General features: G+C 49.0%; 1 protein-coding gene across 1 annotated transcript; it reads left to right on the top strand.

Moving 5' to 3' along the window:
* Positions 1-2,473: 2,473 nt before the first annotated feature.
* CIMIP1 (ciliary microtubule inner protein 1) lies at positions 2,474-10,847 on the top strand. Its single transcript, XM_064276458.1, has 4 exons — positions 2,474-2,541; positions 4,874-4,955; positions 8,453-8,557; positions 10,686-10,847. Exons 1-4 carry the CDS (start codon positions 2,474-2,476, stop codon positions 10,845-10,847), a joined length of 417 nt encoding a protein of 138 aa, XP_064132528.1.
* Positions 10,848-11,978: the final 1,131 nt, after the last annotated feature.

The raw sequence follows: 11,978 nt of genomic DNA on the forward strand, positions 1-11,978 counted from the left end.
ATATCTCTTATGAATATAAATGCAAAAATCCTTAACAAAATACTAGCAAACAGAACCCGACAGCATATTAAAAGAGTCATACACCACAACCAAGTGGGCTTTATTCCAGGAAAGCATGGATGATTCAACATTAGAAAATCAATCAACATAATACACCATCTCAATAGAACCAAGGAAAAGAACCACATGATCATCTCTCTATGGATGCAGGAAAAGCATTGGACAAAATCCAACACCCTTTCTTGATGAAAACCCTAAAGAAGATCGTACGCCAAACAACTCATGGGATTTGGTTCATTGGCTTGGAGGCTTAGGGTCATGGTCTCATGGGGCATCCCAGTTAATAGGCTTAATAACATGTTTAGTGCCTCCATTCCACCTCCTAGTTCGTTGCCTAGTGCCTGGGGTCTTAAAAGCTTGCAAGTGGACACCCAAGGCACGGCGATTGGTCTGTACTCACCTGGAGCACCAGAGGAAGGATAGTCAGGAATAGGAGGAGGGTGCGGAATGTGTGGCTAATTGCCCCCATGAACAACTGCCTCCTTTGCCGTGAGACAGAAGAACTGGATGATGCCCAGCTACCATTACTGTACATTTTGATCAAAGATTCCATAGACGAATCCTGATCAAAAGGGGGAAAATGCAGCACAGAATTTCAAAGTCTCATGAACTCTAGACTTTCTGGAGCCATGGAGGGTGGATGAACTCCTGAAATTACTGCCCTGAGACAGTCCTTAAACCAAAAATATCCCCTGAAGTCATCTTAAAACCTAACAATAGCTTAACTAGTAGCAAAGGTCTGCCTTGAATATTATGCTCTTTTAAGAACTATCTATGTAGGATCAAACTGACAACAGCAACTCAAAAAATTAGACAGGAACCTTAGGTGGGGCAGTGAGTTTATGTTAATGAGGAAGGAACAACTCAGAAAAGGAGGGTGAGAATGGTTGCACAATTCAAAGAATGTCATCAATCAATGTCACTAAATTGTACCTAAATTTAATTGTCACTAAATTGTAGAAACCGTTGAAATGGTGCATGTTTTGCTGTGTATATTCTCAACAACAACAAAATACATAAAATTTAGAAGAAAAAAAAAGTACAAGCCCAGTGATAAGGTGGGGGGGGGGTTGTCTGGGAAAGGGAAGGAGACAAGCCCGGGTGAATCACACTCCCGGACCGAAGGATAAAATCCACCCCTGCCCCTCGTGGGGCCTGGGCACTTCTCCAGAGGTGACCTGCTGAGACACCTGCCTCCTCCCTCAGGCCCCTCAGGCTCAGACGCCCGCATGTCCCAGGGCTGCTCAGCCCAAGAATGTCCCTGTACCTTGGTCAGTCACCCACCTTGCTGCTGTGTCTTAGGCGAGCTTTCCAGTCCCAGGCCTATGGCAACATGGTGGGGTAGAAGCCTGGGAGCGGTCAGTGAGTCCGTCAACAAACACCGACTGAAACCCCAATGATTGGGTGATTGTTGCTGACGGGGTGAACAGAGAGAACACCGCACTGGGGTCTGGACGGGATTTTTGTCTGTGAACTTCGTTTTGTTGCGTGTCATCAAGTCGGTTCGGACTCATAGCAACACTGTGATTGGTAAGAGCAGAACTGCCCCCTGGGTTCCCAGGCTGTAATCTTTATCGTCTTGCTCCTGCTGAGCCCTTGGGTGGATTCGAACTGCCGATCTTTCGGTTAGCAGCCGAACGCTTAACCTTTGCGCCACCAGGGTTCCTTGAACTTCATTTAGGAGTTGTTATAAAGAGTAGGTGCCCACGTATCTCTCCCAAAGACACGGACAGTAATATTCATAGCAGCACTACGGCCTCTAACTGGAACCCGGCGTCCACCACCGGCAGGATGGAATACTCTTCACGAATGGAAACGAACCACTATGGACAGACCTCTGAACACAACCGTGGGCAGAAAAAGCCAGGCACAGAGGAAAACGTTCTGGATGGTTCCATCTACACAACGCTCAAATGGTGGCGAGACCAATTTCCGCTGGGGGCAGTCGGCAGGGGCAGGAGGGGAGAGCGGTGACCGGAGGCAGAGCTGGGGAGCCTGCTGACGTCCGCAGTCCAGGTGCTGGTTACGGGGGTGCGCGCTCTGACGTTATTAAGTTGTGTGCGTAAGAGTTGTACACTTTTCAGCACGTGTAATTCCCCTACACGTTTACATTTTTAAAGGGGAGCGGAGTATTAGGTCTGGAGGTCTCTCAAGGTTTCCCACAGAGGAGGAGGGCAGGTAGGCAGGCACGGAGGTGGTCGAAGGGCGCAGAGCGGGTAGAGGCTGGCCGGGGCCCCAGGTCGCGCTCTGGGCCCGGGAGAGCCCAGCGGCCCCACCCACGCCAGGTGCCGGCGCCTCCGCGTCCCCCGTTGCCTGGCAACCGGTCTCCCGGGCAACGCGAGACGCGGAGCTGGGGACCTGAGCCTACCAGGTGGACCCAGACCCAAGGCCTTCTCATGCCCAAGGCCTTCTCATGGCCCAGAAGCCGATCAGCACCGCCGCGGCGGAGCGCATGAACCTCGTGGCTCAGGACGAGATCTGGTAACGCGGCGTCCTGGGCGAGATTCAGTCCCTAGGCGGGCTGGGCAGCCCCACCTGTGCACACCTGGCGGCCTCGGGGTCCCAACCAAGCGCGTGGGCAAGGCCAGGGGCCTTGAGGAAAGGGGACTGAGTTAGGGACACCAGGCAGTGAGCGAGGCTTGCCCCTTCTCCTAGGCCCACCCCGAGGTCCTAAACCTTCTGCATGTGGCACAACAAGAAGCAAATATTTGCGTGTTGAGGGCCTACTAATGTGTTCTTATTTTTAAGATTTGTCGAATTAAAAAGAAGAAACAAAATTTCTCAATAGTTGTCCCATTTAAATGAGACATACCTCTGTGCTTCACGTTATCGTTTTATCTTCCTGGTTTTTTGTAATAAGAGAATTTAATTTAAAAATAAGAGTAATAAGAGAATTTAATTTAAAATTGATGCATTTTCTAAAAGATTTGTTGTGTTCAGCAGATGTTTGTAATGGATATTTTTAATTGGCCTTCTATCAGGTTGCTAAACAATATTATCCCATTTCTTTGAAGTTCTAACCAATATAGCAAGTTGCTGACATAGCAGTTTGCTAATTTAGATGGGAATGGGTAAAGTTGAGGAACAGAAGGTAATTGCTTACCTACTAAACTTCAGTTATCCTTTTTGCCATCTTTATGATTTTTACCATTTCCCTGTAAAACCTTGATGAGTCACTTAATATTTTTCTTTAAATTGGCTTTGTCTCACTTAAATTTATTTTTCTGAGAAATTTTGTATCACTCTCATAAATAATCATTTATGATGAATGATCAATAATCATCCACCATAAAATATACACTATTAATTTTTTGTTAATCTTAATCCAAGAACCTCTATTAGAAAATACTATCACAGCAGGTTCTGTTCCCTCTGCCTGGAATGCCCTTCCCGTCCTTCTTCACCAAACTCCTATTCATCCTTCAAGACCCAAATCAGATAGCCCCTCTTCTGTGTACAGAGCTATTTAAGACCTGAGTCTATGCTTTCCAAAGTCCAAAGTGGCTACTGAGCACTTGAAATGGGTCCCTATGAGTCAGAATCAACTCTACGGCAAGAGGTTTGGTTTGGTTTTTTTCGGTTAGACCAAATTGAGATGCACTGTAAGTGTAAAATGCCCACCAGATTTCAAAGATTTTGTACACACACAAAACCCACATGTTTAAAATTAAATTTACCTGTTTCCTTTTCCCTTTTTTTTTAAATGTGGCTACTAGAAAACTTAAAATTACGTATGTGGCTCATATCTGTGGCTCATGTTATACTTAAGTTGGAACCTGACTGTCCTTATGTGTTCAGTGCCCTGGGTTAAAGAGCTTGCAAGAGCCTCATAAACTTCAGAGAAAAGGGTCGGGGGGGGGGGTGCGGGGGGAGGGGGGAGTGTGGATATTGATTCCAAAACAGGGAAAGAAACTTGAAAAATCAAAATAAATAAATGTTTAATTAGATGTTTGCAAAATATGACATACCAGCTCTTCAACTGTGACCCCACCCAGCTGGCAGATAAAAACCAGTCACCACTGAGTTGGCCGTGACTCACGAAGACCCCATGTGTGTCAGAGCAGAACTGCGCTCCATGGGGTTTTCAGTGACTGATTTTTCAGAAGTCGATTGCCAGGCCTTTCTTCCAACGTGCCTCTGGGTGAACTGGAACCCCCAGCCTTCTGGTTAGCAGCCAAGCGTGTTCACCATTTGCACCACTCAGGGGCTCCCGGCTTGCAGGTAAACACAAATTGTATTTAATGTGGAGCACAAGCATGGCCAGGAGTAGGGTGAGGCAAGTGAGGCACCTGGGGCTCAAAATTTAAGAAGGTGCTGGGTCTCACATCCTGCAAGTGCAGAATTGCCACTTGCAGGACCTTGAGAATGAGTGCCTCCCTAAATTTTGCACCCTGGGTGCCTCACTTGCCTCACCCCACCCCTGGCCTTGAGCACAAGGAGATTTAATACATACCTCTGTAATTATTTAACATGTGCCCACTACTGTGAGTCACAGGGCCTCCCAGTAAGAGGGTCTAGTACCTAGAAGACCCCTCAGGTGGAGTCAGACCCAGTCTTCTGTGCTCCCAGAGTGTCTTCCTCCAGTGAAATAGTTAGCCAGCACCCCTGGTTCTTTAGACATGGGTCTCCACACGATCGTGTGGGTTCCTCAGTGACAGAGATACGTCCTCTAGCACCAAGCACCGTCCCTCAAAGAGTTATTACTCAGACTGTGCAGTCAAAGAAGGTAACATTTTCCCCAATGAACCTTTCAGGGTTTGCTCCTTTAACCTTTTTCAAATATTGTCCGGCACTTAAAAGCTTTCTTTTTCAGGAAATGCCGCCTGAAGGCTGAAACCGAAGCACGGAAAAACTGGGCCCAGAACTGGGGATTTTTAACCACCCCCCTCGAGCAGGTAAATACACATTTTATGAGCCCGTAGATTATAAATCAATTGCTTGGAAGAGTAAACGGTTATGAAGTGGATAATTTGTAAGAATAAGACTTTCACCAGATGCCATTTGGTGGATTCTGACTCATGGTGACCCCATGTGTGTCAGAGTGGAACTGTGCTCCATAGGGTCTTCAATGGCTGGTTTCTTGGAAGTAGATTGCCAGAACGTCCTTCTGAGGCACCTCTGGGTGGATTTGAACCTCCGACCTTTCAGTTAGCAGCCAAGCACACTCACTGTTTGCACCGCCCGGAGCCTCCTGAGAATAAAGTCTTATTTTGAGCACATTGTAGGTGAAGATAGCTAAACCTGAAGCCAGGAGAGTCTTTCCTCCCATGGATTCACTGAGCTGTCAGTACGTGCCAGGTATGGTCTGGTACTTCATCTGGACCATCTCATTGAAATCTCACAATAGCACCCTGTACAGAGGTGGGTGCTGTTTTATGCCCATTTTACAGATTAGGCAACTGAGCTCAAAGAAGTGCAGAGGCACACGGCTAATAAAGGGAGGCACCAAGCTGAGGAGCTGGCCTGTCTGACTCTGCAGCCATGTGGCCTCAGATTTCCCATCTGTAGAGTGGGACCATAGTCCTCTCCTGCCTCCTTGAGTGGTTGTGAGGTTCATGTGGGGTGAGAAGGCATGTGGAAGCAGGATTTCAAACCAGCTCTTCCTGGTTCAGTCAGGCAAGGAAGCAACGCTGGAACACATGCAAATTTTTTAAATTTGAGTGAACCGGAACCATAACCAGAATGGGAAAAATTACGGGTCGAAGCCCTGCTGGAAACTTAATCTCCCTCTTAGAAAACAAGGGCAGCATATGCGTTGCATAGCAACCAAATCCCTTGCTCATCGGATTTTGCACAGAGTCAGAAACAGTGGTGCCCTGCTCAGATACGGCAGCCAACCACACCACTTCTAATGTATGTTGCTCTCCTTAGTCCTGGCAATAACGCAATCGCACGTATCAGGCTCCTGAAAGGGCTCGCCGTGCCTCTTCCAAGTCTCCCGTTCCAGGGCTTCCAGCCATAATTTTTTCGTTCTGATTATGGTTCCAGATCAAGTGTTCCCAAAACCTGTTCTAATTTCGTTCCATTGGCCATGCCTGAACCAGTTCCAACCAGTTCGAAGCTCTGCATGGAAGCCTAGTCATATGTTAGGAATTACTGGTAATATACTCTTGGCATTCCCTAAACCAGGGATCACAAGTCCTGATGTGTACAGGGTCCAGACAGGTGACAGCAACAGGAGAAGGGGCCAGGCATAATTAATAGGGAGTGATGGGGACACTGGCAAAGAGATCACTGGTCCTGTCCAGAGAGGCAGCCACCGTTAGCGCAGCTGAGTGTTACCCTGCAGAATGCCAACGACGTATCCCAGTTATCCAAGACAGTGCAGAAACCAGGCGTTTAGATGAAATCCGCTGCCTTTGGCGTTTACAGTGGTGTCTCAGTCATCCAGGGCTGCTATAACCGAAGTACCACAGTGGGTGGCTTTAAACAAACAAAAATTTATTTTCTCACAGCTCAGGAGGCTAGAAGTCCAAATTTAGGGTGCTGGCTCCAGGGGAAGGCTTTCTTTCTCTGTCGGTTGTGGGGGAAGGTCCTTGTCTCTTGTCAGTTTCTATTCCTTGGTTCCTTGGTGATCTTCACATGGTGTGGCATCTGTCTTCCGCCATCTGTGCTTGCTTGTGCCTTTGCCTCCTCTGTCCTTTTATATCTCAAAAGCGATTGGCTTCAAACATAGCCTACTCTGATAGGGCCTCATGAACATAAGAAAGAAAATCTTCCTCCCAAATGAGATCACATCCACAGGTAAGCTATTGTTGTTGGGTGCTGTCAAGTCAATTCCGACTCATAGTGACCCCACGTGACAGAGTAGTACTGCCCCATAGGGTTTTCTAGGCTGTAACCTTTATGGGAGCAGATCGCCAAGTATTTCTCCTGTGGAGCCGCTGATGGGTTCGAACTGCGAATCTTTTGGTTAACAGCCGAGCGCTTAACTTGCGCCACCAGGGTTCCTTCCCACAGATATGGGGTTAGGATTTACAACACATGTTTTTAGAGGTCACACCAAATCCATAACAAATGGCAACTCAGATTTACAAAACACTGTACTAGCAAACAAAATGCTTGTATGGGCCTCAGTGGGGTGGAGGGCCACCGGTTTGCAACATTTAAACTCTTTCCAGGACCCAACACAAGGAAACCCCATTTCTTGGAAGCCCTGTTTCTTTGGGGGGGCGGGATGCAGTGTTCAGAACCACATAACGCAAAACATTCATGATTCAAGGCAGTGCAAACCCCACTTATAATTCACCCCAACCCACCAGCTTTGAAATTATGCCATTCTTAATGAGTTTTTAAAAAAATTCTTAGGGAGCTATGCAATTTGAAATTTTATGCATAAAATGAGTCTTTATTAATATGATCTGCATAAAGGAGTCTGTATTAACATTCTTTATATGTAATTAAATAGGGTTTTCAAAGAGTTCAAAATTGCTTTAAAATATAAAAAGAAGGAGGGGGTTCTCCTGTGATATTTTGAAAGTTGGTCCTGGAACTCCCTGGCATTGTTTCATGCGAGTCCATAACCTGTGAGGTTTTCTCAGACTACCACTCGGAGGCTGTGAATCAGCAGTGGCAACAAGCAGTCGTGGGTGCACCTGTCAATGTCGGCCTTAAAATCCCCACTCTACTCCTTCCTAGGAGCCCTGGGGGGTACAAACAGTGAATGCACTCGGCTGCTACAAAAGGCTGGAGGTTTGAGTCCACCCAGAGGCACCTTGAAAGAAAGGCCTGGCCATGTGCGTCTGGAAAATCAGCCACTGAAAACCCTATGAAGCCCAGTTCTCCTCTGACACACATGGTGTTGCCATGAACTGGGACTGACTCAATGGTGGCAGGGATGGATGGATGGATGGACGGGTGGGTGGGTAAATGGGTGGGTGGATGGATGGGTGGAGAGGGAGGGAGGGAGAGAGGAATGGATGAATGGATCCTGGGTGGGCAGGAGAATGGATGGATGAGTGAGTGGGTGGGTGGGTGGATGGGTGGATGGATGGGTGGATGGATGGGTGAATGGATGGGTGAATGGATGGTGAGTGGGTGGGAGAACGGGAGGGTAAATGGGTGAGTGGATGGATGGGTGGATGGATGGAGAGAGGGAGGAATGGATGAATGGATCCTGGGTGGGCAGGAGAATGGATGGATGAGTGGGTGGGTGGGTAGATGGATGGGCGGATGGATGGGTGAATGGATGGTGGGTGGGTGGGAGAACGGGAGGGTAAATAGGTGAGTGGATGGATGGTTGGATGGATGGATGGACGGATGAACAGACTCCTTTCTAACTGTGTCATTGGGACTGGCCAGTTAACATCTGAGTCTCGCTATTGCCTTCATAAAAGGTGGCACCTTGGCCTGGCTCTGCCTGAAGTTTCTGTCTCTGGGGACTCTGTTTCAGTTGCTCAAGTGTGAAGGAGAAGAGCCCCCCACCCCAAAGCCCAAAATCGAGCTACCTGAGAGTTTCCGAATCCGGCCTGTGACCCCAGTGGAGAAATACATCAAGGTTCGCAAAGTCATTTGTTAATTACTTGTTTTCCTAAATAAGAAACGAGCCCCTATGGAAATTGTGTCCACCCCAGGTGTAGGAGACCACCTGCCAGAGGTAAGAGCACAGGAGACTGGCTCGCACGGAGTCCAATTTCCATGCCATTTTCCGAGCCCGGACGTGGGACATGTCAGGCTACACATCTCTACACAAAAAGTCTGTGCCTTAAGCTCTGCAGAAAGAGGCGGAAGAAAGGCAAAAAGAAGAGAGGTGCAGGCCATTAATTCAGCCAACACCTTCGAGGGGTGGCAGCGAAATGTGGCGGGAAAGAGCCCCAGGGCTCTGGAGTCAGAGGGCGAGGTCCAAGTCCTGCTCTGCTGCTCACCTCCTGTGTGACCGTGGACAAGCTGCTTGACCTCTCTGTGTCCCATCTCCTCCCTTGTACCATGGGGTTAATGCACGCACCTACTTCAGGGAGTGATGTGAAGGACTTAGAACAGCACCCCACATTTTGAGAGGGTGCTGAAGACCGTTGGCTGTTATTAGGTGCAGGTGCCTGGTTGGGGAAACAGTGATAAACAAGAAGACCAGAGCCTAGCCCACATGTCTGGGGTCGGGAGACCAACAGTAAACAAGAAAATCAACAAGCTCTGTCTACACCGTGCTAGATGCTATGAAGGAAACATGTAGGCAACGTGTTAGAGGATCACGAAGGATGGAAGTCAGGAAGACAAGGAACTAGCACTGGGAAAAGTGTTCCTGGCAGAGGGATGTGCAAAAGCCCTGAGGCAGAGCAACGTTGGCACCGTTCAGGAGCAGCAAGGGATGGCGAGGTGGCTGGAGCTTAGTGAGCTAGGGTGGAGGTGGGGAGAGCAGGGAGGTGGATGGAGAAGTGGGCAGGAGCCGGATCCCATTGGACCACAGGAGCCAGAGGAGGGGGCTGGGGGTTGGGTCTGAGCCAGCCGGATGCCACTGGAGAGCGGGGAGCAGGGCTGTGACATAGTGGGCATTGCCCGTTTCAAGATCCCTCTGGTTGCAGGTGACGAGTGGGCAGAAGTTGGGGGACAAGAGTGACTGGGCTACCCCAGCATGGGGTGGACATGGATGGCATCCCCACCTGAGAGCCTGGTCAGCTGTGGACGTGGGTTGGTGCCTCAGAAACTGTAGGGCTCTGAGTCATCAGGTCTTTTCTCCTGTGGAGCTGGTGCGTGGGTTCGAACCACCGACCTTTCAGTTAGCAGCCGAGTACTTAACCAAAAACACCAAACCCCTTGCCATCAAGTCGATTCCAACTCATAGTGACCTTATAGGACAGAGCAGAACTGCCCCATAGGGTTTCCAAGGAGCGGCTGGTGAATTCAAACTGCCGACCTTTTTGGTTAGCAGCCAAGCTCTTAACCACCATTGCAGAACCAGGGCTGAATTCTGTAGCTGACTTGAGGCAACTCTGGCCCCTCTGGCGTTCACTGATGACCCTCATTTTAATGCTTCATCAGGAACATCCTTAAAAGGGCTTCATCCACCAGTGGCGACCGACCCACCCAGACCTTCCCCTCGCACCCGCATTGAAAAGCCTTTAGCGAAGAGTGAACTCCTAACGCAGAGCAAATTAAACCTCTTCATCTCGATTCTGTTACAACAAATTTTCCTCACCACTGTCTGTGTTTAAATCACCTTGGAAGAGCAGGACAGAGGGTTATTTTGGATGGATGAGGGAAAAATGCCTAAACGGTTACCCTCGTCTTCCAGAAACTTCAAATCTGTCCGTGGAATTGACAGATTAAACTGTTTGTGCATTTCCATTAAAATCCTGTTTTCCTTTGGGTTTTTCATTAAATTCTATTGCCTTCCGTTCTTGTGGTGTCTACAGTTTTGGGCATGTGTGTGTCGCTGTGGCACAAAGTCACTAAACATGTTGCCATGGAGTCGACTCTGCCTCCTGGTGACCCCATGTGTGCCAGAATAGAACTGTGCTCCGTAGGGTTCTCAATGACTGACTTTTTGGAAGGAGATTGCCAGGCCTTTCTTCCAAGGCACCTCTGAGTGGACTCAAACCTTCAACCTTCTGGTTAGCCAGTAAATGCATTCACCGTTTGTACCACGCGGGGCCTCAGCTGTGACTAAAGTCCCTGTATTTCCGTTCCAGGTCCTCCCGTCTCCCCCAGTCCCAGAGACTACCCAGGGCTTCATTGGCTGGAGATCGGGGCAGCCGGGCCTCAACAAGTGCCTGGAACATGACCAAGAGATCCGTAGCTGCAAGGGGGCCTATGCCAAGGAACTGGGCTGGCCAAAGCAGGGCATACACTGAAGGTGGCCCTGGGCCATGGACTGGGCACGGGGGCTCATGCCTTGGGAAGCAGGAACTCGCCTCTGAGGACATTCTTCCCTTCTGCGCTTGCTTGTGGAATGTTGCAGAAAACACAAAACACCCTTAGACATTTTCAGTTCATCACGCCCCTCTCCCGGAATGTTTGGGTGATAACACCCATCCTTGACTAATGTGAGAAATAAGGCAAAGTTAGATTCTCTGATTTTTTTCAGACACTTTGAGAACTTCTAGGTGTAGCTTTTGAAAAACAGTAAGTGATTCATTTTAAAATTATTTGTCTAGGCACTGTGTGGGGGGCAAACGGTTAAGCCCAAAGGTTGGCAGTTCGAGCCCACTCAGAGGCACCTGGGAAGACAGGCCTGGCAGTCTGCTTCTGAAAGGTCACTACCCTACGGGGCAGTTCTGCCCTGCACACATGGGGTAGCCGTGAGTCGGCGTTGACGCAACAGCAGCTAGCATCGACAGACCCTTTAATGAGGCTTTCAGTCACACCCACCGCCATCCGTATCGATAATGATTGTTGACCAGCAGTTTCTGTACCCAAATGTCCCTGCCTTTTAGGAGCTTCATTCTCCTTTCAGAGGATATTTGCAATAAGTTAACAGCTCTGAAGGCAGAAATGAGCCCACAATTTGCCCTTGAGTGTAGATTCCCGGAAGAAAGGGACTTCCCAAGCTCTCTGAGAAAACCTCCCAGCCACCCTGTCCCAGCACACACGGAGCTGGCTGGCCAGCCAGGCCTCGCTCCATCTTTCATGGACCAGAGTGTCCCGTACCACTTCCTTTCTGTCCTGCTTAGCTCCTTGGCTTTTCTGCTGATTCTACAAGTGGGGCACGTCCCAAAAAGGGCCAGACGGAAAAACCAGCGTCCCCTCAGACGCTTGAACTGGACCCAAAGGCAGGATTGTGGAGAGTTTGTGGGAAGCCATAGAAGTGAGTTTGTGCTTGGCTTCTGAGCATCTGAGGAGTTAGACTTCTCAGACCGGTGTAGGCAGGATGGAGGAGGCGGAGCTGGCCACATTCAGGCACCTGGTCTCCATGGAGACGCCTCCTTTCCTCACTTTGATTGGCCAAGCACTGCTTCTTCCTGGTTCTTGCTGTGCTCTGCCTG

Source organism: Loxodonta africana, chromosome 24 (genome assembly GCF_030014295.1).
Source record: "Loxodonta africana isolate mLoxAfr1 chromosome 24, mLoxAfr1.hap2, whole genome shotgun sequence".
NCBI lineage: Eukaryota > Metazoa > Chordata > Mammalia > Proboscidea > Elephantidae > Loxodonta > Loxodonta africana.

Coding starts and splice junctions, on each gene's coding strand:
- CIMIP1 (XM_064276458.1), top strand. CDS start 2,474: ATGGCCCAGAAGCCGATCAGCACCGCCGCGGCGGAGCGCATGAACCTC. Junction 2,542..4,873: donor GTGGCTCAGGACGAGATCTG/GTAACGCGGCGT, acceptor TTTCTTTTTCAG/GAAATGCCGCCTGAAGGCTG. Junction 8,558..10,685: donor CAGTGGAGAAATACATCAAG/GTTCGCAAAGTC, acceptor TTTCCGTTCCAG/GTCCTCCCGTCTCCCCCAGT.